At 47.6% G+C, this 25,240-nt stretch overlaps 1 protein-coding gene across 2 annotated transcripts; it reads left to right on the forward strand.

The window, feature by feature from the left end:
* Positions 1-847: 847 nt before the first annotated feature.
* LPO (lactoperoxidase) lies at positions 848-24,568 on the forward strand. 2 transcript variants are annotated; one of them, XM_037163705.2, is made up of 12 exons: positions 848-923; positions 1,870-1,957; positions 4,287-4,447; positions 5,784-5,898; positions 6,340-6,469; positions 7,208-7,414; positions 8,614-8,938; positions 10,507-10,667; positions 21,461-21,713; positions 23,110-23,283; positions 23,951-24,188; positions 24,361-24,568. In XM_037163705.2, exons 1-12 carry the CDS (start codon positions 848-850, stop codon positions 24,566-24,568), a joined length of 2,136 nt encoding a protein of 711 aa, XP_037019600.2. The 2 variants fall into 2 exon arrangements, with proteins under 2 accessions (XP_037019600.2, XP_037019601.2); XM_037163706.2 differs by lacking the exons at positions 1,870-1,957; positions 4,287-4,447.
* The last annotated feature ends 672 nt before the right edge of the window (positions 24,569-25,240 follow it).

Below are 25,240 nucleotides of genomic sequence, written 5' to 3' on the forward strand. Positions count from 1 at the left end.
GCTCCAGACCATGCTGGAGCTTCAAGTACATATGGAGGAGCAGCCAACCTGAAAATGCTCTTCCTGGTGTGTTTCTGGAGTCCACCAGTGAATGCACACTGAGGGGTGGCCCTGTGCTCTCCTGGGAAAGCTGAGGGCCTGCCAAGAGCGTCATCTAAACACGTGATCATTCCATCTGCACAAAGACACCTGCCTGGCTGGAGCTAGAATCTCCTCAGAAGATATCTGGGGTCTACTCCACCAAACCTAATGAATACTCTAAGCCCCTGAGCCTGTTATTAGTAAACAAAGCCACCCAAGTTTCAATCTGAAGGTTTAGGTTCAAAGTTCAAGCTCCTGACGAAGGAAGCTGGGATTTCTGCAGGCAGACACAGCTGTGGGCTTAGGGAGCCTGAGCTTTTTTTTTTTTTAATTTATTTAATTATTGTTCAAGTACAGTTTTCTGTCTTGTACTCCCATCCCAGCCCACCCCCCAAAGTGCTCCCCACCTCCCTCCCAGCCCACCCCCCCTTGGTCCAGCCCTCCTCACTTGACAGGCCAGCGACCCAGAGATATTGAGTAACCTGCCCAATATCATGGAGCTAGTTAGAGCAAATCAGAACTACAACTCAGGACCTGCAGATGCCAAGGCCTGAGTTCTTGCCCTCCCACTGCCTCTTTCTAGTACCTAGCATGGGCCTGCACTTATGGTAGAGTCTTAGGTATTGTAGCTTCCCCTGAACTGTTCTAATGTTAGGGTGCCTGGTATCCCCCGGGCTTCTCTTCCTTACCATCCCCTTTCTGTAACTCAGTTCCTCCCCTGGGGGCTCTGCAAGGCCCACACCATGATCTGGATCTTGTTTCAGCAATGTGGTTCCTCCTTCGTGTCCCGGGGCTCCTAGCTTTCCTGACCTTGCTCCACGCTGCAGAGTCTGCTACGTGTGGTAAGTGTCTCCCTGTACTGGTTTCCTGGGATTGCAGTATTAAGGGGCCACGAACTAGTTGGCTTGAGACAGTAGACATTTTTTCTCCTCCAGTTCAGGAGGTTAGAAGTCCCAAATCAAGGTGTCGGCACGGTCATACTCCTCTGAAGGCTCTAGAGGAGACTCCCTCCTTGCCTCTTCCAGCTTCCGGTGGCTCCTGGCCATCCTTGGGAGTCGTCGGGTTACAGCTGCATCACTCCGGGCTCTGCTCTGTCCTCACATAGCCTTCTTCTCTGTATCCTCTGGGTGTCCTCCCCTCTTATTGCAAAACCACCAGTCAAAGGATTTGGAACCCACCTTAATCTATACCCGTATAACTTTATTTTAATTAATTATGTCTGCAAAAACCTTCTTTCCAAATAAGGTCACATTCTGAGGTTCTGCGAGCACCTGTGTTTTAGGGGCACACTACTTGACCCACTCACTCACTATACTCCTCTTCCTCAGAGAGTGCATCCTGCCCACCCCACACCCGGACCCCAATGAGTGGAAATGAGGAATCCCACCTCTACCCTACCATCCTCTTTCTACTTCAAGGCCCTGGGGGTCAGCTAAGTCCTTGATGAACTTGCTTAAGAGTCTGGCTCCCTAAGAACCAGAGAAAGCCCCACAGCCCAGCAGCTTCAGCCAACCCGAACAGCCACACACCTTCTTAATTCCATCACTGGGGATTCCAGTGGACTCCCCAAAACCGGTTTTGACATCTTATGGAGGATCATAGAGTGTTCTTCCTGTCCTGTGCTTTTTGTCCTTGAGGATGCTTGTGAAAGTTTCCTAATCTTGATCTTGTGCCTGCTCAGATTTGGGTGTTGGAGTGGGTAGTGGATGAGAAAGAGGGAGACGGAAGCAGAGAGCATCTCAAAAAAATTGTGTCTGACACCCTGCTGCTTATTTCTCCCCCTCCAAGCACCGTCTACCAGCACTGCTGCCATCTCTGATACTGTGAGTCAGGTCAAGGACCAAGTCAGCAAGGCCTTTCTGGAATCTCGGACCAGGTATGTGAGACACACACACACAACACGCTTCCCTTCCTAGGCTTCCTGCTAACGACAAGCACATCTCGGCCAGCCCTGACAAGCCAACGAGCCAAAGCAGCTACACAATCTGCCGACCCACCTCCCCACCTCCCCACCTCGGAGCACTTGGCAAGCAGGAGTAATAGCCCACAACTCCTAAAATCCTCATCCTGTGGGTAACTGGAAGAGGATGTCTAGTCTAACCCGGTAAAACCCTGCAGAGGTCTCGGTCAAAAAAATTATAGGATAGGTTGAATATCACACACCTGTCTGAAACACGTGTTATAACCAAACTGATGGCTTAAACATTATGGGTTACCATTAGCCATGTACAAACACACAGCTAGTCATGACCTTGAACCTATGCATCTGATCTATGTACCAATATTTAAGAAAAGAGTTTCTTTGTATCTCTCAGATCAGCCGTGACCTCCCCAGGGGTAAGCACTTCCTTCTGCATGGCTAGTGTTTCCTTGGGTCCTGCATTCTGGTCTCAGAAAACCTGCAGGTGGAAGTTCTCCATTTATTCAGCTAATATTGACTGACTTAAGTCAGGTCCTAGAAGTGGAACCAGACACCTGAGTTCACATGCAGTTGACTGATTGGGGATTGCTCTCAGGAAAGCTGTAATGAAGGGAGGGAGCAGAGAGGTAAAAGGAAGAAGCCAAGCAAGGATGTGGTTTAAGGTTTAGCCTCAGCTGACCCCAAAGGAAAACATGTCACAGTGCCAGCCACCACTTCTTTCCTTTAGGCTCTCTGAGAAGGTATCAATAGCCAACCACAACTCCGGGACACCCAAAGGGGCCTTCCTCTTTTTAAAAAAATTATTTTATTGTTGTACCATTACAGTTGTCTATATTTTCTCCCCACCCCTCCCCACTGCCTCCTTCAAACCCGCCTCCCTCCCTTGCTTCCACCCTCCCCCTTGGTTTTGTCCATGTGTCCTTTATAGTAGTTCCTGAAAACCCTTCTCCCCTCTGTCCCCTCCCCTCTGGCTATTGTTGGATTGCTCTTATTTTCAATGACTCTGGTTATATTTTGTTTGCTTTTTTTCTTTTGTTGATTATGTTCCAGTTAAAGGTGAGATCATATGGTACTTGGCCCTTGTCACTAGTAGTAAAGCAAAGAGGAAGCTTCCCACGGTGGCAGGAGAGAAACAGCAAGTATTCCAGCAACTATTTCCAAATGCAAATTCTCCCCCCTCCTTAATGTCCATCCTTTCATAGCCCTGAGCTAGGGTTAGAATAAAAGCAGCAAAACAAGTGTTCATCACTTCCTCTGTAAGTTGTGCACAGGACGACCAGCCCTGCTTTGCAACTTGGCCTCACTAGTTAGTTCTTGGGCTTGGGGGCCTCATGGAGACATAGAGGATCACATTTAAACAGCTTGTTACACAAACACACAGACAACCCTGGAACTCCTCACGGAATGAAGGAATAAACAGAGCAGTGGTTGCTACTCCTGGTACAGGAATCAGGGAAGCATGATGGAGGACGAGGAGGGGCCAGCCCTGCAAAGGGATGGTATGCCAGGGACTGGGAACGGCAGAGGGTCTTTTCTGGGGGCAGTAAAAATGTTTGGGAGCTGGATAGAGTCAATGATTGCACAACATAATCAGCATGCATGTGGCAAGCAGATGGATTCATGCACGTCCCAGCGGAAGCCAATGAAGTACTTTCATCAGAGGATGGCATGATTTGAATTTCATTCTAGAAAGCTCACTCCAGCAGCTGAGTAGAGAATGGATGGGAGAGGGACAGGAGCAAAGGCAGGAGCCCAGCTAGGAGGGGGCTGCGACCCTCCAGATGGGGAGGACGGTGGCTAGGATGAGGGTGGAGGCCGTGGAGGTGGAGAAAGAGGCCCTCCAAAGACCTGCCTGCTCCCGCAGAGCCCAGCCCCAAGGCCGGCCAAGCAGGAGATAAGTCCCTGCTGAGTCAGTACAGGCAGGAGACTGCACAGAGCGTCAGGGGTTCCCTGGTCTGAATCTGTGTGTCCTGGGACACCAGTGTTTCCAAGGTTCCCTAATAGGTCCTGCTGCAGCCGGCACAGCCACAACCCTCTGATTCTAATTCAGGCAGCGCTCACATCCACCTGCCAGCCTTCCCTCAGGACCAGACCTAGCAAAGCTTAAAGACACACAGCATCTTCCTCCTCCCACAGTAGATTTTCCAGAAGAGAACTGAGAAAAGATCCTGAGAGCACAGGCCCATACTCTTGTGGCCTCACTATACATACACTACCTCCACCCTTTCTGCAGGGTCAGAGCCCCAGGGGCCAGGTCATGAGTCCCCTTTTGTCTCCACTGTAGGCTGAAGACTGCCATGAGCTCTGAGGCACCCGACCCCCGACAGCTCTCAGAGTACTTCAAGCATGCCAGGGGCCGGACGCGCACAGCCATCCGCAACGGGCAGGTGTGGGAGGACTCCTTAAAGAGACTGAGGCAGAAAATGACCTTGACCAATGCTACAGGTACAGAAAACCCCCTAGCCCTCTGATGGCAGGAAGGGGTCGTCCCCTGGCAGGAGAAAGCAGAAGCCACGAAAGTTGTGTTCCCTGTGAGGAGCCGCCTCCTGGGAGAACTGCAAAGCAAGGAGGAGCTGAGAGGACAGCTGGGAAAATGCTCTTTCTGTTTTCGCAGAGAAAGGAACTTAAAGTCCAGCAAGGTCACACTGTCAACTCCAAACGAGGGGACATTCATGCTCTTGCTAGAATACCATCTGTCAGGCCTCTATCCAGAGGAAGTACTAAAGTCAATAAACATGGGCTCCCTGTTCCAAACCACAGCATCACCATTCTGCCTGTGGCGGGGACATTTAAGTCACCTGTGTCTCGGGGATTTACTGGGGTTGTATCACAGGAGAGGAGATTTCCAACTTCTGAGTAAAGTGGAGCTGAACCAGTGGGCTGATGGGTTGATCAGGGCTTCCTCCCAGCCCTCCTCCCCGGCCCCCCACCAGTGTCACAGCTCCTGGGGAATCATGGAGGGAGGGGTTTGGATCTGACAGGAGCGAGAGGTTGCCGGTTCCCCCTGGCACCACAGCCAGTGAGAGAAGGTATGTAGCCCAGGATTTGGGCAAATTTCAAAGTTCCAAAAGAAGGACACTGGGACAAAGTAGGAAGAAGCAGGCAGCACTCTGGACTCCAAGATTCAAAGCACGGGGGCACCAACCCCAGCCCCTGCTAACTTTCACAGATGGCCCTCCTGAAGAAGCCCCCCAGGGCTAAATTCCCTCGCTTATCCTTCTCTGTAGGTGTTGCGTTGGGTCACAGGCTGCATCGGGAGTGTGCAGCTCTCTCCACTCCGTGCCCACCTGGAAGCCTCCCAGGCCTAAAGCCCCCAGTCTGTTGCTCCTCCCAAGACCACAGTGCCCCGACTTTGAAATGACCTGTCCCTCCCCAACCTCTTTCCTATCTAGATTCCTGCTTGTTTAGTGCTTACGATGTCAGTGTAACTTTGGAAGACAAACAATCTCATCTCAGGGGTACTTTTATTCTGAAAGAAAGCTCTATTCATTCAAATGACCTGACAAAGAATTACTCACAATTCTGGGGCCTTGCAAAGGTCTTACCTGTGTGGCCTTGGGCAAGTCCCTGGAGCACTGTGGTCTCAGTTTAATGAGGAATTTAAATGCTTTCCTTGGTGAGCTGTCAGGATGAAATGAGACAGCACCTCAGAAATGCTTGTTTAGAACACAGAACATCCGCCCCCAAATTTGAGTCCCTCCCAGCTTTCCGTTTCCTGCCTCCCCGCAGTGCCTCGGGATAGAGATGGAACTCAGCCCCACTGGTGTCCCTTCCGTTTCAGACCCCAACCTGGACTTGACTGCACTCTCTAGGGAGGTGGGCTGTGGTGCCCATGATCCTGTGACGAGTTGCGACAACAGCTCTTACCGCAGCATTACGGGAGAGTGTAATAACAGGTGAGTGGGCTTGGGCGGCTGTGGGACCTCAGGACCACCGTGCCCAGCCCACCTGCCTCACCCTGCCCGTCTGCCCCGCACCACCCAGCCCAGCCAGGGGCCTGGCCGGTGAGCATTCCAGGCAGCACGCCTACTGCCTTACCCTCCTAAACTTGGCGCCCACCAGAATCCGTCCTGTTGGAATCCCCCCTAATCCCCCACCTTCTAAAGAGACCACTGGTTCCCACTGGAAGCAGCACCTTTCCCAGGGCAGGGAAGCCCCGCACCTTCAGGAGTGGGGGTAGTTCAGAATCCCCGCATTGGAGAGGCGCCTCCTCCGCGTCCCCTTTCCCTCGGGCAGAGGCTCCGGGTTTTTTCCCGTGGGATCCTCACGGGATTTGCAGCGAAGCAAACCCCGGAGTAAATGGGCGGAGGCTGAGTGCACATCTCGCCCGGTTTCAGGAGGAACCCTGAGCTGGGTGCCGCCAACAGGGCACTGGCGCGCTGGCTGCCAGCCGAGTACGAGGATGGGCTCTCCCTGCCTTTCGGGTGGACGCCGGGAAAGACGCGGAATGGCTTCCCGGTCCCGCTGGTGAGGCCAGGAGGGTGGGGGGCGAGGTGGGGGGGGTGAAAGATGAAAGTTAGAGGGGACAAGATGTACTCTGCACCCGCAAAACAAGGACGAAGAGCTAGGTGAGAGGACAGAGGATGCATGGTGGAGCTGCTTCAGGAGATGGACATTTGGGACTTGCTGTCGGGCGATAATCCCCAAACTGCCACCAGAGGGCGGCAGAGCTCGGAGCCAGCCAGGAGCCCAGCCAAGTGACGGTCACTACCCAGTTAGTTGCCCACTGGCCAGATCCCCTGGGGTCTTCTAGGCAGATGGCCTCCCCATCCCATCCTGCTCCTGCTTACCCCGCCCCAGCCCCTGGAGCGCATCAGCTGTCCCTTGCCTGGAGGTCCTATCTGCTGGCCTCATCTGAGTTGGCAGGCCCTCCCCTGCCCCCTCTCCTCTTCCCGGACACCTGGCGGCTCTGTGGCACTTCAGGCAGCCTGTCTTTGTCTCCCTTCTCCATAGTGGAAGGGCACCAGCCTTTCAAGCCTTCAAGTCATACACACCTGCGTTTTAATCCTGTCCCTGCCCTTTTGTAGCTGACCTTGGAGAGCTGGCCTCGCTTCTCTAGGTCAGTTCCTCATCTGCAAAATGGGGATAATGCCAAGTGCCTCACAAGCTTCTCATAGGGATTAAATAAATGTTACATTGTAGGTTGAACCTGAATCCTCAAAGCACATTTTCCTCCAACCCTCCTGCCCCTTCTTTCTCCTGCAGGCCCGTGAGGTATCCAACCAAATTGCAAGCTATCTGAATGAGGAGGGTGTTCTGGACCCAAAGAGATCCCTGCTGTTCATGCAGTGGGGTCAAATTGTGGACCATGACCTGGATTTTGCCCCTGACACTGAGTTGGGGAGCAGCAAGTACTCCAAAGAGCAATGTGATAAGTACTGCATCCAAGGAGGCAACTGCTTCCCCATCATGGTGAGCCCTGCACTGCACGTCCCTGACAGGCCCTGGCCCCCCTCGTGGGGCAGACATTTGCAGCCCATTCCCCAGAGTCTCTAAGGAGACCTTGAGTGCTGATTTGACAGCTTCCTACTCCTCACATGTCCATTCATTCACTTGTCCATTTATGCAGTAAATGGACATTAATCATCTCCTTCATGCCAGGCAGTGCACGGTGTGCTAGGGATTCAAAGACAAACTAGACACTGTGTCTCCCCTCGAGGACAAAGGGCCTGCATGGGAAATGGACAAGGAACCTCCAATGGCAAAACTGGGATGCTCTGGGGAGGGTTGTTTATGTCCCCAGCCAGCACCACATGGGGACTTAGGAGGAATCTTAAGCCTCCTCCCAGACATTGGGACACAGGATCTACACTTTACTGGGAGATTCACTTCATTCTCAGTAAGGTTTGTGGAACCCTGCTGTAATAAGTCACCCTGGGGTCTGGGGAGAGCTGAAACTTGATGGATGAATTAGAAATTGTGAGAATCTCCAGGAGGAAGGGAGAGGAACTTGCACTGGGGCCCCTTGGCTTCTTATTCATGGACTTTAGGGTTAGAGAGTGATTTATTCACTCGAACAACAAGCAAGTCAAGGCTACGTGCTACGGTATAAAGAAACCGAGCCATCGATTGAGGCCAACCTGGATTTGATTCTTACATCTTTCCCTTCCAGTTTGTAAGTTTGTGGGCAAGGTACTTGACCTTTTTGAACCTCAGTTTTCTCACCTGTAAAATGGTACTGAATTAGCTACCTTACAGGGTTTGTGAGATCCAAAGTGAGAAAATATGCAGAATGCCTAGCACATGGTAGAAGCAAAATTCATATATGGTAGCTGCTGTTGGTAGTAATTATTCACAAACCCTTCCCTTGCTCGTGCTCTGCTTCCCTGTCCAGGGATATCAAGGCTCTTTCTCCTCCAAAAATGTGAAGCCCTATTTCTGGAAGATTGGCTGACTCCCTGCAGTCCTTTTACACAGTGGGATATAATGAACTTCAGGGAGCAGTGGGCCCAGGATGTGTAGCAACAGCAGGAGGTGTCTAGAGTTGGTGTCTGATACTAGGGTCACCATCAGCATCTTTGCCAGCTTCACCCAGATATGCCCTGGGGAGAGGTTGCCAGGGCCCAGATGTACCACCTCTGCCCAGTCACCCGCCCCCAATCTCTCTGCAGTTCCCACGCAACGACTATAAGGTGAGGACTCAAGGGAAGTGCATGACTTTCTTCCGAGCTGGGTTCGTCTGCCCCGCTCCGCCCTTCCAGACCCTGGCCCGAGAGCAGATCAACGCTCTGACCTCCTTCCTGGATGCCAGCTTTGTGTATGGCCCTGAGCCCGGCCTGGCCAGCCGTCTCCGCAACCTCAGCAGCCCCCTGGGCCTCCTGGCTGTCAACCAGGAGGTCTGGGACCATGGGCTGGCCTACTTGCCCTTTGACAACAAGAAGCCAAGCCCCTGTGAGTTCATCAACACCACTGCCCATGTGCCCTGCTTCTTGACAGGTGAGTCCAGGGTAGGAACAGAGGGGCCCAAGGGCAAAGAGGTGGGAAGCAGAGGGAGGCCAGAGAAACCTCGTGAGGCTGCCAGGCAGCTTCCAGGGACTTCTCACCATCTTCTGGAAAAATGCACAGCAAGCCACTGCTGCCTCTGGCACTGGTTCAGGACTGGCAGAAGGGTCCACATAAATACAGAATCCGAGAACATGTGTTCACTGAAAAAAAAGTTAAGAAAGTCCATAAAAGTGCAAAGAAGATCAACTAAATCCCACTACCCACAGAAAATCATTGCTAACATTTTAATGCCTGTCTTTCTAGGGTTTTTTTTTTTTATTACAGTTCTATAACACTTTATATCATCAGGGTCATTAGTGATGCTCTATAACCTGATGTCTGCACTTAGCACATCACTTAAACACTCTTCTAGGCCATGATTTTTAATGGCTGCCTGGGGTTACATAACATATATTACCACAACTTATTTTATCGACCTCATTTGGAGACATTCAAGTCATTTCTAGTTTTTCTATGATTTTTTTGTTGTTGTTTATAGGTAATCAACATCCTTGTTGATGATTGTTTGTGCTCATTTTAATAATTTTATTAAGATAACTTCCAAGAGGAGGAAGTTCTGGATGTAGGGGATGGATATATTTAAGGCGTTTTTTAAACTTTGGCATAAAACCCACACTCCACATAGCCTGTGCACAACCAGAGCCCCCCAGTTCTGTTCATTCGGGGCCTCAGGCCCCTGGTCCTCTCTGCCTTTCGCCTCTGGAGGCCTCTCCTTTGCCAAAAATTCACTCTCCTGGGCCACCCCCTGCCCACCCTGGCATGGCGAGGCCAGCCTGCAGGCCCAGATCTCTTTCTTACTCTTTTAGATTCCGTGTCTGCACGTAGCTCATATCCACCCAGGCACAAAACTGAGCCCTTTCTTGTGTTTCACAAAAATATCCACTAAGAACAAGCATTTGTGAATTCAACAGACTTTCTTGATGATTAGAGGACCCCAGTCTCCTTGAGAAACACCTGCTCTTTTACCATTTCCCTGACACCCCCATTCCGTTCCCCCCAACCCTGAATTCTTCTTCCTTTATCACACAGAGGACTTCAGCCCCACCAGGCTCCTACCCTCAGACTTGCATTCCGAAAACCTTCCAAGTTGCTTCACACTGTACAAAGTTCTGTTTGTATAGCCCGCCCCATCTTAAAAGGCAGTTGGGACAGTGCATTAGCAAAATTTTACTTTTTAATGTCACCTGTAGTCTTTACCACAGTCTCGTGAGGTCGGCCTGATTATCCCCATTTTCACGGATACAAAGAGCGAGGCTTAGAATTAATTGTTCAATAACTTGTGCAAGTCACACAGCTAAAAAGTGTGTGTGTGTGGAGCTGAGATTCAACCCTGTGGGTCTCCACTCTGATCTCTCTCCATATTACGTCCCTCATTAACTACAAAGAGGGGCTTAGGAGAGGGTCCCTGGTTGGGGGGCACCCTCGTTTATTTTTTGGGTGCAGACTACCAGGTTCTGGGACTGCTGGGGGAACCCACCTCCTGCCTTCTGGATTTTCAGGAGATGGCCGATCCTCAGAGCAGACCCTGCTGGCTGCTTCCCATACCCTCTTTCTCCGAGAGCACAACCGGCTGGCCAGGGAATTGAAGAGGCTCAACCCTCAGTGGGATGGAGAGAAGCTCTACCAGGAAGCCCGGAAAATCCTGGGAGCCTTCGTGCAGGTACGGAGGCCCAGCACTGCTCCCCCCACCCCACCCTTGGCTTCTGCTCTGGGCTCTGCCCTCTGCTTGTAGCAGCCCCTCTGCTACCTCCTCAGCTTTTCCTACTTCTGCTTCCTGCCCCCTCCTCTGCCACTGCTCTCTGATTGTCTCCCTTTAAACCCTCCTTTTTATTTCTTTAGCTTCTCTTCCCCAAAGTGAGTCTGTGCATGCAGAGTATTGGACAGAGTCACCCACAGGTTGGTTGCTCGGTAAACCTGCCCAGGTGCCATCCCAGGGTGTGAGGTTCCCTCACTCCTGGGGTGGTTACATAGTAGTTATTTTGGTTATTTTGTTCGGATTATCTTTATTCCCCAGTTTTCTGCACCTAAGCCACACATCACGAGCACAGCCAACTGCTCTTGTTGACTGGCTGGTTGACTGATTAGAAAAGACTCAGAAAGCTTTATATGTGTTGTTATTGAACATAAACATAATTTTAAAATAAAAACACTTGAAATAATTGTCAATTTTCAAGAGATTTAAAAAAAATGTCCATTCACCCAGCCTCCCCCAATACTGAGACTGTATAACTATGGTACAATATCAAAAGCAGGAAGTTAACATTGATAAAACCATGGCATTTATTCAGATCTTACCAGTGATAAATACAATCGTGTGTGTGTGTAGCTCTATGCAATTTTATCACACATGTAAGTTCATGCAACCACCCCCACAATGAAGATGCTTAACTCTTCCTTAACCGCCAGACTCCCACACTATTCTTTCATAGCCACGCCCACCCTCCCGTTGCCAAAACCATGCCCCCTGGCAACCACTGATCTGTTCTCCACCTCTACAGTTCTGTTATTTCATGAAAGTTATGTAAATGAATTCATGCAGGAGGTATCCTTTTGAGGTTGGCTTTTTACCTTCAACATAATTTCCTTGAGGTTCATCCAAGTCCCTGCATCTATGAATAGTTTACCCCTTTTTGTTACTGAGTAGTATTTCACGGCTTGTTTAACTCTACTCACCTATTGAAGGACGTTTGGGTAGTTCCTAGTGTGGAGCTATTATAAATAAAGCTACTATAACATTCATGTAGTAGTTACTACATGACAATATGTTTTTAGTTTCCTGGGACATATGCCCAAGGATGCAATTGCTAGGTCACATGGTCAGTTCATTTTAATTTTTCAAAAAACTGCCAAACTGTTTTCCCGAGGGACTGCGCCACATCCCTACCAGCGATGGAGGAGGGTTCGGTCTCTCTGCACCCTGCTCCTTATTGAGTGTTGTCACAGTTTTTACCCTTTCTGACAGGTGGATAGTGACATCCCATCGAGGCTTACATTTGCATTTCTCTAATGGCTAATCACATTGAACATCTTTGCATGTGCTTATTTGCCCTCTGTGTATCTTCTTCAATAAAATACCTATTCGTACATTGAACTCATGTTCAGATTGGATTGTTTGTCTTTTAATGTTGAGTTTTGAGAGCTCTTTATTCTAGATACAAGATATTTGTCAGATAGGGGACTTCAAATATTTCCTTCCAGATTGTGCTTTTGTCTTCCCATTCCCTTCCAGGGTCTTTTGCAGAGCAAGGGTTTTTCGTTTTGATGAGGTCGAATTTATCAGTTTTTTCCTTTCATGAATGGTGCCCTTGGTGTCAGGTTTCAGAACTCTTTTTCTCTGCTCACAGGTCCCCAAGATTTTTCTCCTGTTTTTGTTTGCTTGTTTGTTTAGAAGGTTTATTGTTTTAGGTTTTAGAGTTAAGTGCATGACACTTAAAATTTGTTTTTGTATAAAGTATGAGGTTTAGGCCAAGGTTCATTGTTTCGGCCTATGGATGTCTACTTGCTTCAACACCACTTATTGAAAAGGCCATCTTTCCTCCCTCAAAGTGCTTTTTGTTCCTTTGTCAGAATTACCTGGACATATTTATGTGACCCTGTTCAGTCTACTTTCTCTCTGTTTTCAGATTGACTAAATTTTATTGATCATCTCCAGCTCTATCCTATAATCTCCACCCCTCTTACTGGGTCTGTTTAACAAGTATTTTATTTCATGTACTTTTCAGTTCAGTTTCAATTTCAGTGTGTTTTTATAAATTCTACTTCTTTGCTGAGATGTTCTGTTTTTTACTTGTTTCAGGACAACTTGTGATTGGTCACTGAAGCATTTTTAGGACAGCTGCTTTAAAATCTTTAACAGATAATTCCAGCAGCAGATTTAAATCACTATTGTCTTTTCTTGTTTAAATTTTGGCTTTCCTTTTTCTTGGTCTTAGGAGTGATTTTTCAGTTGTATCCTAGACATTTTAGTTGTTATGTTAGGAGACTCTTGAGCCTATTTAAGTCTTCTATTTAAGCACGCAGTTACCATTTAGGTTTAGCCTCTAGGTCCTGACATACTTTTGTGGACATTAGTTGTAATGATAGTTTAGTTCCTGAGTCCCTGCACTGGTATTCTGGGCTGCTTTATTCTTCTGGGGTTCATGAGTCATTATTGACTGGTACTTCTGGGGTTCCCAGTCAATCCCTACTGACACTGGTACTTTCCTGGCTGCCTTCTGCTGCTGAGCAACCTTCTAGGGGAATAGAAGCCACCACACTTGCGTCTCTTTATGCCACTGAGTGGAGAACAGAGAAACACAGAGTTTCACTGCTGCCACCACTGTAGGCAGATCAGACCATTCACCAGCCTGGGTTGAGGCTGAAGGGCTGGGATGGCTAAGGGCTTGGCTTGTGAAGCAAGTTTGGGCACTCCTTACTAGTTCTCTGCTGAACTTCCCATGTCCAAGTCCTTTAAAGAAGGTATTCTGGGGGCTTCTTTTTGTCTATTCCTTTTAGAAGTTCCAGGTTGCCAGCCTCTCCTGTACCTAGTCTGGGGCAGGTAGGGACTCTGCATGTTGGCATTTCCCAAGCCCTGAGGTCCTCAGCCAATCCACCCTCTTTCCAGATTTCAGAGTCTCTTTACTGTTGTCTGTTGAATAATTTCCAGGGTGCTTAGTTATATTTAGCAGGGAAGATCAAGGAAAAATGCATCTACTCCACCTAGTTCTGGGACCAGATGCCCTATACACTTATTTTTAACTGTCAAAGAGATTTACCCATATTTCCATTTGCTTCCAAAAATCTCCAGAATTCAATGTTTATTTTAAAAGAATCTGGAGCCCCGAGGTCTTCCTGCTAGAGATATTTATAGGAAATCATCCAAAGAATTTAAAAAATGTCTACCTACAGATTTTTAAAGTTAAGGCTGGTAGTAGCTTGCTCAGGCTACCATAATCAAATCTCACAGACCAGGTAGCTTACACAACAGAAATTTATTTTTGCACAGTCTGGAGGCTGGAAGACCAAGGTGTTAGCTGGTTCAGTTTCTCCTGAGGACTCTTTCCTTGGCCTGCAAGGTAGCCACCTTCCCTCTGTGTCCTCACATGGCCTTTCCCCTGTGTCTCTCCCCCTTCTTCTTCTTTTTTAAAAAGATTTTATTTATTTTTAGAGAGAGGAAAAGGGAGGAAGAAAGAGAGGGAGAGAAACATCAGTATGTGGTTGCCTCTCATGTGGCCCCCACTGGGGACCTGGCCTGTAACCCAGGTATTTGCCCTGACTGGGAATTGAACTAGCAACCCTTTGGTTCATAGTCTGTGCTCAATCCACTGAGCTACACCAGCCAAGGCTCTCTCCCCCTTCTTATAAGTACACCAGTTCTGTTGTATCAGGGCTCTACCCTTATGACCTCATTTAACCTTCACTATCTCCCTACAGGCCTAATCTCCCAACACATTAGGGGTTAGAGCTTCAACATGTGAATTTGAGGGGGACACAATTCAATCCACAATAAGGCTTTTTGGACTACAAGAAAAAGAAACCCACTCAGGCTAGTCCAGATGTTCAGGATCGGTTCAACCTCATACACATGTCAAATGGGAGTTGACAAGGGTTCCTTCTGGACCCCAAAATAGAGAGTGTAGTTGTACCTCAGCAAGAGTTAGAGACAGAGATGGGAAGCCATCTGGAATTATAGCAGTTAGTCTTGCTCTGTTCCTCCCTTCCCTCTTCTCCTCTCTTCACTTCTTCTTTATTCTTCACTCTCTATCTCTCTGCAGATGAGTTTTCTCTGATTTTCCGCACATGGTAAAAAATGAAAACCTATATGACCCTACCTGTCCCTTCATATCAAGTGCCATTAGACTGGGCCAGTCCCCTGTGGCCAAAGGCAGGGTTCTGTCTCCTGCTCCTCCCCATAGCCCAAGGAGCAGATTGCCTGTACCAAAAATGACACCTACATAGTCTGTGCTGCTAAACAAAGTAGAAGCAACCCAAGAATAAAAGAGTAAGAGAAGGACCTGTGAGTACGATAGAATATTACACACGCTTAATTATATAATTGTGAACTAAGTAGAAAGGTAACAAATATTAAGCGCAAAAGCAAAATGTAAAAGTTTGTGTTCTCTAGGATTACAACTATGTAAAATGTGTATTATATAGACAAATATTAGAAGAATAGCCATTGAGTCAAGATGGAGACATAAGTAAACACACTTCATCTCCTCACACAACTACAAAAAAATTACAACTAAACTACAACTAAACAAATATTACCCAGAACCATCAGAAAATCAAGTGGTATGGAAGGCCAACAACCATGGATTTAAAGAAGCCACATTTGTCCGGATGGGTCGGAGGGGCAGAGATGCAGAGAGAGGTAGAGGGGGTACAGAGAGACATGGAGCCACAGGGTGGCACGGAGAGGCAGCAAAACCAGAAGTCCCATATCCCCATGTGGTGGATAAAAGTTGGGAGGGATACCTTAGGAGCAAGGGATCCCCACCCCAAGCCAGACTACCCAGCAGCCCAGGATTCTAGCACCAGGAAGATAAGTCCCTATAACTTCTGGCTATAAAAACCAGTGGGGGTTGGGGCAGTGAAAGAAACTGCCTGATTCTCAGGAGACTCCTCTTATAGGACCCACATGGACTTAGGGCTTATGCAGACCCACCCCCTCTGGGATTCAGTACCAGGGCAACAACTGGAAGGTACAAGGACACACGAGGAGTGAGGGAAGTGACTGGAAAAGGGTACCAGGAAACAGTTTCCTTCCAGGAAAAACTCCAGAAGCCAGGCAGTGGAATTGTCACTCTCCCAACCCTTCCCTCATAGAGCCACAGAGCAGGGAAGCAGGTTGCCATGCCCTGGTGATCACCTAAGTCTTGGGCCCACCCAATTTTCAGGTCTGCTCTTCTACAATAGGGCACACTACTAAGACAAGGAGCCAAAGGAGCTCTACCTAATACACAGAAACAAACACAGGGAGGCTGCCAAATTGAGGGAACAAAGAAATATGGCACAAATGAAAGAACAGAACAAAACTCCAAGAAAAGAATTAAACGAAATGGAGATAACCAGCTTATCAGGTGCAGAGTTCAAAACACTGGTGATCAGGATGCTCATTGAGTATGGCAACAAAATAAAAAAGACCCAGGCAGAAATGAAAGTTACATTAAGTGAAATAAGGAAAAATCTACAGGGAACCAGTAGATTGGAGGGGATAAAGACAACAATCAAATCAATGGTTTGGAACATAAGGAAGAAGAAAAAGCATTCAATCAGAAGAGCAAGAAGAAAATAGAATTAAAAAAGAACACAAGGAGAGACTAAGAAGCCTCTGGGACATCTCCAAATATACCAACATCCAAATCATAAGGCTGCCAGAAGGAGAAGAGAAAGAGCAAGAAATTGAAAACTTTTTGAAAAAAACAAATCAAAGAAAATTTCCCTAATTGCGGAAGGAAATATATATACAAGTCTAGGAACCACAGAGAGTCCCAAACAAGTGGGGCCCAAAGATGAACACACCAAGACACATCATAATTTAAAGGCCAAAGGTTAAAGATAAACAGAGAATCTTACAAGCAGCAAGAGAAAAGCAGAGAGTTGCTTACAAAGGAGTTCCCAGGAGACTTCCGCCAAGATGGAGGCATAGGTGGATATACCATGCCTTCTCACACAACCAAGTTTAGAGACAACTAAATATTAGCAATAGAAAACACAGCCAGAACACAGAAAATTGAACTTTTCGGAAGTCCGTTAACAACAAATTCTTCAGCCTGACCTGTAAGGGGCGAAACCAGCAGCTGGCGGAGCAGGGTTGCACAGGAAAACTCGGTCGGACGGACTCAGGTGTGTGGAATCCAGGCGCAGGGTTGGACCTAGTGAGCGAGCGACCAAGCAGCAACCACGGGGAAACAGCAAGGGAGCAGGGCTGCGGGTTGACTGTGGTCTCGCATTTGTGCGTGGATAGACCAGCGAGGGAGTGGGCGATTGGACCGGAACCCAGCGGGTCCCCACAGCAAGCAGCAGGGAGGGCGCCGCCATTTCCCTGCTCTGACCCCACCTCCACATGCAGCATCATAACCCAGCGACCCTGAGTGGCCTGGCCATGGTGAACCACCTAAGGCGCTACTCCTCACCCCGCGGAGCGAAACAGCAGAGGGAGTCGCCATTTCCCCGCTCTGACCACGCCCCCACATATAGCGTCACAACCCAGCGACCTGGGAGTCCCACACTTAAAGGGCGCGAACAGACCGAAAATGGCTCAAGAAGATCTCAAAGCCCCAGAGCCTATAAATCTAAGCGATGAAGAAATAGCAAAACTCTCAGACGCATAGTTTAAATACTGCTGATCAGGATCCTCACAGAACTGGTTGATTATAGCCACAAATTAGACAAATATATGAAGGCAAAACTAATTGAAATGAATGGAATTGCACAGGACACCAATAGTGATGAAAAGGGAACTGGGACTCAAATCAATGGAGTGGACCAGAAGAAAGCAAATAATGGCCAAACAGAAAAGAGTCAAGAAGCAAGAATTCAAAGAAATGAGGAGAGTCTTAGGAACCTCCAGAACATCTTTAAACGCTCCAACATCCGAATTATAGGGGTACCAGAAGGGGGAAAGGCACAGCCACCAGTGGAAAACTTATTTGAACAAATAATAAAGGAGAACTTCCCCAATCTGGCAAAGGAAATAGACTTCCAGGAAATCCAGGAAGCTCAGTTGGACTTCCAAAGATGTTGGACCCAAGAAGAAACACACCAAGGCACATCATAATTATATTAGCCAAAATTAAAATGAAGGAGAGAATCCTAGAAGCAGCAAGAGCTAAGGGGACAGTCACCTGCAAAGGAGTTCCCATCAGACTGTCAGTGGATTTCTCAAAAGAGACCTTACAGGCAAGAAGGGGCTGGAAAGAAGTATTCCAAATCATGAAATCCAAAGACCTACAACCAAGATTGCTCTATCCAGCAAAACTTTCATTTAGAATGGAAGGACAGATAAAGTGCTTCTCAGATAAGATCAAATTCAAGGAGTTCATCATCACCAAGCCCTTATTATATGAAATGTTAAAGGGACTTATCTAAGAAAAAGAAGTTAAAGAAACATGAACAGTGAAAGGACAACAAACTCACAGTTATTAACAACCACACCTAAAACAAAAGCAAACTAAAAGGACAGCTAGATCAGGAGTGGAAACATAGAAATGAAGATCTCAAGGAGGGTTAGCAACAGGGGAGTGGGAGGAGGAGAAGGGAGAAAAGGTACAGAAAATAAGTAGCATAGACAGTAGATAGAAAATAGAATGGGGGGGGCAAGAATAGCATGGGAAATATAGAATTTAAAGGACTTGAGACACATGGTCATAAACTAAAGGGGGGGTAATGGTGGGGAGGGGGAGTAGGGTGGAGGGGAATGAAGGGGGGAATAGAACAGCTGTAACAGCATAATCAATAAAAATAAAAAAAATTATAAAAAGGAGTTCCCATAAGACTGTCTGCTGATTTCTCAAAGAAACTTTGAAGACAAGAAGGGACTGGCAAGAAGTATTCAAAGTGATGAAAAGCAAGGACCTACACCATAGATTACTCTATCCAGTAAAGCTCTCATCTAGAACAGGAGTGCAGATAAAGTGCTTCTCAGGCATGGTAAAGCTAGAGGAGGAGTTCATCATCACCAAGCCACTATTATAGGAAATGTGAAAGAAACTTATTTAAGAAAAAGAAGATAAAAACTGTGAACATTAAAATGGCAACAAATTCACAGCTATCAACAACTGAGTCTGAAAAAACAAACTAAGCAAACAACCAGAATAGGAACAGAATCAGAGATATGGAGATCACTTGGAAGGTTTTCGGCTGAGAGGGGGAAGGGAGAGAGTAGGGGAAAAGGTGTGGGGATTAAGGAGCATAACTTGGTAGGTACAAAATAGACAGGAAAATCTTAAGAATGATACAAGAAATGGAGAAATAAAAGAACTTACATGCATGACCCATGGACATGAACTAAGGGGGATTGCTGGAGGGAATGGGGGTACTGGGTGAAGGGGGCACAGGAGGAAAATTGGGACAACTGTAATAGCATAATTAATAAAATATATTTGAGGACTTCCGCCAAGATGGAGGTATAGGTGGATGTGCCGTGCCTTCTCACACAACCAAGTTTAGAGACAACTAAATATTAGCACCAGAGAACACAACCAGAACACGGAAAATTGAACTTTTCGGAAGTCCGTTAACAACAAATTCTTCAGCCCGACCGGTAAGGGGCGAAACCGGCATCTCGTGAGGAGTTGCACGGGAGGGCTCCGGTCGGACGGACCCAGGCTCGGAGTCCAGACGCGCGAATCCAGACGCACGGGTTCCAGGCCCAGGGTTGGACCTAGTGAGCGACCGAGCGACCCACCGGGTGAGCGACTGCTGAGGAGACGGTGGGGAGGCGGTGCTGCGTGTTGACTGCGGTTGCCTGTCTGCGGGCGAGCGGACAGGCCAGGGAGTGGGCGGTTGGACCAGCCGCCGGTAAAGGGCGCCGCCATTTCCCCGCTCTGACCACGCCCCCACATACAGCGTCACAACCCAGCGACCTGGGAGTCCAAGGCGCCGCTTCTCACATTTAAAGGGCCAGAACAGACCAAAAATGTCGCAGGAAGACCTCAAAGCCCCAGAGATAAATCTAAGCGACGAAGAAATAGCAAAACTCTCAGACGCACAGTTTAAAACACTGGTCATCAGGATCCTAACAGATCTGGTTGACTATAGCCACAAATTAGAGAAACATATGAAGGCTAAACTAAGGGAAATTAATGGAATTCCACAGGAAACCCATAGAGATGAAAAGGAAACTGGGACTCAAATCAATGGAGTGGACCAGAAGAAAGCAAATAATGGCCAAACAGAAAAGAGTCAAGGAGCAAGAATTCAAAGAAATGAGGAGAGTCTTAGGAACCTCCAGAACATCTTTAAATGCTCCAATATCCGAATTATAGGGGTACCAGAAGGGGGAAAGACACAACCACCAGTGGAAAAATTATTTGAACAAATAATAAAAGAAAATTTCCCCAATCTGGCAAAGGAAATAGACTTCCAAGAAATCCAAGAAGCTCAGAGAGTACCAAAAAAGTTGGACTCAAGAAGAAACACACCAAGGCACATCATAATTACATTAGCCAAAATTAAAATGAAGGAGAGAATCCTAGAAGCAGCAAGAGCTAAGGGGACAGTCACCTACAAAGGAGTCCCCATCAGACTGTCAGCAGATTTCTCAAAAGAGACCTTACAGGCAAGAAGGGGCTGGAAAGAAATATTCCAAGTCATGAAATCTAAAGACCTACAACCAAGATTGCTCTATCCAGCAAAACTTTCATTTAGAATGGAAGGACAGATAAGGTGCTTCTCAGATAAGATCAAATTCAAGGAGTTTATCATCACCAAGCCCTTATTATATGAAATGTTAAAGGGACTTATCTAAGAAAAAAGAAGTTAAAGAAACATGAACAGTGAAAGGACAACAAACTCACAGTTATTAACAACCACACCTAAAACAAAAGCAAACTAAAAGAACAGCTAGATCAGGAATGGAAACATAGAAATGAAGATCTCAAGGAGGGTTAGCAACAGGGGAGTGGGAGGAGGAGATGGGGGGAGAAGGTACAGAAAATAAGTAGCATAGACAGTAGATAGAAAATAGATGGGGGGGGCAAGAATAGCATGGGAAATATAGAACCTAAAGGACTTGAGACACATGGACATAAACTAAAGGGGGGTAATGGTGGGGATGGGGGGGGCAGGGTGGAGGGGAATGAAGGGGGGAATAGAACAACTGTAACAGCATAATCAATTTTAAAAAATAAATTTAATAAAAATTAAAAAAAATAAAATAAAATATATTTGAAAATTAATATAATTATTGTGTTACACAAGGACATAATTTATTATTTTTTCAAATTTTTAAAAATTTGTCTTAGTTCATTGTTTTCAGTAAAACAAAAACAGAAACTGACCTCTCCAAAGTGCAGCATTTCTTTCAGAACTGGAGATTGAATGAACTTCCCTTGGTTACCCTGTGAACCATTACTATGGTTCTTCATTCCTCTTGTCCTGGCCTGTAGGAAAAAGTTTAAAAACCCAACATGGCTATGTTCAAGTGACACACAAGGACTGTCACTTAACCTTCAAGTTCATAAACTTAGAGCAAAGATGACAGAGAGTACATCTCAAGTGCCAAATTCAAGTGACTGATTAGTAGAGCCTATGTTGAGACAAATCATGAGAGATCAACAGAAAGAACATCATGATCAATTAGTAATGTCTGCCAGGTCAAGGGAAAGGGAATTGGACACACGTACTATCCATTTGCCCTCCTTGATTTTTGACTGTGCATCCCTCTTGGCTGTAGTGCCTCTCCAACCTCACCCTGCAGAGGTTTGGGTCTCCTCACACCCTTTCCTCATGACTCGTTTCTCCTTCCAGATTATCACCTTTAGGGACTACCTACCCATTGTGCTAGGTGTCGAGATGGAGAAGTGGGTCCCTCCATACCAAGGCTATGACAACTCTGTGGATCCCCGAATTTCCAATGTCTTCACCTTCGCCTTCCGCTTTGGCCACTTGGAGGTCCCCCACACTGTGTCCCGCCTGGATGAGAACTATCAGCCATGGGGTCCAGAACCGGACCTCCCCCTGCACACCCTCTTCTTCAACACCTGGAGGATAGTCAAAGATGGTAAGTCCATTCAGGGAAGCGCCACCACCTGGCTGCCTCACTTTACAGCCTGCTTTTGGGGAAACCTGGCTTGGAAGTCAGGCTCCAGGCACTTTCTCTGTGACCTGGGGGCAAGGCAGTTCTCCTCATTGGGCCTCAGTTTCCTCAGTTGTAAAATGTGGACAATAATAGGACCTATCTCACCAAAGTATACAAAAAACTTGAAATATATGGGTACAGCAACCTGCAATAGTTCCTGATGCTCAGGAAGTGATCAATAAATATGAGTCATTATTCTTTCCTCATCTGGCCTCTAAGATACCAGGTGTTTCCTACCTCTTTTCCCCGAGTCTGGCTTCTCTGACATCTGTAGAAACAAAAACTCATGGGTTTGGTAAATAACTTGCTCTTCCTCACTCCCCTCTGGGACTTTCCATCTCCATTAATTAATAAAGGTTGGACCCAGCTTCCCTTTATCCTCTATGGGTTGTGCTGAAACTCACCTTAACTGAGACCTGGCCCAGTTTCTATAGATTTCTGCTACTCCCTCCTATATTGCAATGTTCTTTAATGGAACCTGTGGAAGGAGAAGGGGCCACCTCTGAACTAGAGCTCAGAAAATGTCCTGAAATTCATCTTCATGCCTTTATCTCATGAATGGCCCTTTCTTCTTTTAAAAGTATATTGTATTGATTATGCTATTACAGTTGTCCCATTTTTTTCTCCCTTTTCTTTCCCTCTGCCCTGCACCCCCCACCCTTCTGCATTTCCCCCACCTTAATTCATGTCCATGGGTTGTACACATAAGTTCTTTGGCTTCTCCATTTCCTATACTATTCTTAATCTGCCCCTGTCTATTTTGTGCCTGCTTATTATGCTTCGTATTCCCTGTGCCATTTTCCCTCATTCTCTCCCTCCCTCTCCACACTGATAACCCCCCATGTGATCTCCATTTCTGGGATTCTGTTCCTGTTCTAGTTGTTTGCTTAGATTTTGTCTTTGTTTTTTAGGTTCAGTTGTTGATAGTGGTTGGTTTGTTGTCATTTTACTGTTCATAGTTTTGATCTTGTATCTCTTAGACAAGTCCCTTTAACATTTCATATAACATAACATTTCATGAGGGAGTGGTGATGGTGAACTCCTTTGACTTGTCTGGGAAGCACTTTATCTGCCTTTCCATTCTAAATGATTGCTTTGCTGGAAATGGCCCTTTCTTCCACCCCCAAAGCAGGCAGTGTGCTCGCCCCCTCCCCTAGAACACCCTGCAGGCTGCACTGTGCTCTTCTCTCCCCACTTTTAGCCTGAGATGTTCAGCTGGTCCTACTCCCACTTGAGAGATAATGTCTGGCGGAGGGAGGGATCAGCGGTGGAAGATGTTCCTGCTCTCCCCTTATCCCCAGCATGGCCTCCCTTGCAGGTGGAATTGACCCTCTGGTGCGGGGCCTGCTGGCCAATAACTCCAAGCTGATGAAGCAGAACAAAATGATGACTGGGGAGCTGCGCAACAAGCTGTTCCAGCCCACTCAGAAGATCCACGGCTTTGACCTGGCTGCCATTAACATACAGCGCTGCCGGGACCACGGGATGCCTGGTGAGCGGGCCTGGGTCTGGCCTGACTGGGCCACTTTTTAGCTGTTTCTGAGGGGATCACTCTCTTCTGTGAACCTGGGGATCCGATCAATTCTAAAACAGAAGGCAGGCATGCCAGTTTTTAAAACTCATTTTGCTCATCTGTTGAAATGGAGGCTTCCATTCTCTCTAATGCGGAGGCAAGAGAACATATCTTGGTACCATCTTGGAGCTTCTCAAGTGAAAAGGATATCACCAACTGACTTGAAAAACCAGTCTGAAAGCCCAGAAAAATTACAAAAAGGAGAAAAGAGGGAAACCAATGACTATGGGGCCATATTTTTGTACCCAAGAAAGGCTATTTAATATTTTGATTAAGAGCCAATTTACCTGGGTTCCCATTCTACCTGTGCCATTTCTAGTTATGTGACCTTAGGCAAGTTACTTAACTTCTCTGTTCTTCAGTTTGCATATTTGCTTAGAATAGGGCCAGGACCCACATCACTTGCTGGCCCTTCCGAGAATGAAGTACTATAGGTAGAAAACAATGGAACCCTGTCCCAAAAGCCGTGACTCCTATGACTCCAGACTTTCTGGGACTATGGGGCAGGAGTGAGTATGTCTCCAAGGGGATGGGGGCTTCAGCAAGTGGTCCCCAGGATGAGACAACTTCAGCCTCTGTGTCCTAGGGTATAACTCCTGGAGAGGTTTCTGCAACCTCTCGCAGCCCCATACCCTGGCGAAGCTGGGCACTGTGCTCAAGAACAAGATGCTGGCTAAGAAGTTCCTGGATCTCTATGGAACCCCTAGCAACATTGACGTCTGGATTGGGGCCGTCGCTGAGCCGCCGGTAGAAGGGGGCCGGGTGGGGTCTCTCCTGGCCTGCCTCATTGGGAAGCAGTTCCAGCAGGTTCGAGACGGAGACAGGTAAGTGAAACCTCCGTGGCAGAGTGGCAGGCCTTTCCCTGAGGTGGGGTCCCCACCTCCTGTGTGAGGGCTAACCCACACCTCAGCATGTTCCCAGTGACCTGCCCTTTGGCAGAGTGGGGAAGGGTCAATAGCTGGGCTGTTTGGCAACACTGTGCCTCTGTTTCTGCAGGTTCTGGTGGGAGAACCCTGGAGTCTTCACTGAGAAGCAGCGGGACTCCCTACAGAAAATGTCCTTCTCACGCCTTGTCTGTGACAACACCCACATCACCAAGGTCCCACTGAACCCATTCAAAACCAACAGCTACCCCCACGACTTCGTGGACTGCTCAACCATTGAGAAGCTGGACCTCTCACCCTGGGCCTCGGTGGGGAATTAGGGGCCTCCCACGCTGTGCAGGAAAGCTCCCTTTGGTCTACCATGCATTTCAAGTCAGCTCAGTGGTCAGGCCCTGAGTCCTCCACACCCTGCCCCAGCCATTCTTTCTCACCAGGTCTCACTTGCCAGATGCGTACCTCCCGCAAGCCCAAGGCCAAAGCCTTGGCCATCCCATCTCTTCTACCCGAAATCCACTGCTCCCATCTCCTCTGCCTGGGGAAGTCCTCGTTTGCCAAGGTGTAGACCTGCTCTGATGCCCTTCCAGTCTAGCTTGCCCAGGGTCACCCACCCTCTTCCTGGAATGGGTCTTGGATGAGGCTGTGGCCTTTGCATCCTTATCTATCTTGATTTCTTCTCAACCAGATTGTAAGTTCCTTGAACCAGGGACTTGACCTGCTTCCGAGGTTCTCCCGTGCCACCACCCAGCAAAGCTCTGGCACACAGCAAGTGCTCAATAAACATCCAATGATTGACTAAAGATTGACTGTTCCCGGCAGGAGGACAGGCCCTGGAATCTCTGCATATTAGGTGTTTGCAGACTCACCACAAAGATGTGTGCACAGGTCTCAGGGCAGCAGGGCATGGTTCTGTGGGTTTCAAAAAGTTCCCCAGGAAAAGGAGGAAGCAAGAGGGTTCCAGGAAAAGAAACAATGGCCATAGAAAGGAAAGAGAG

This window comes from Artibeus jamaicensis, unplaced genomic scaffold, assembly GCF_021234435.1.
Source record: "Artibeus jamaicensis isolate MK-2021 breed Jamaican fruit bat unplaced genomic scaffold, CSHL_Jam_final contig_1998, whole genome shotgun sequence".
NCBI classification, from domain to species: Eukaryota; Metazoa; Chordata; class Mammalia; order Chiroptera; family Phyllostomidae; genus Artibeus; species Artibeus jamaicensis.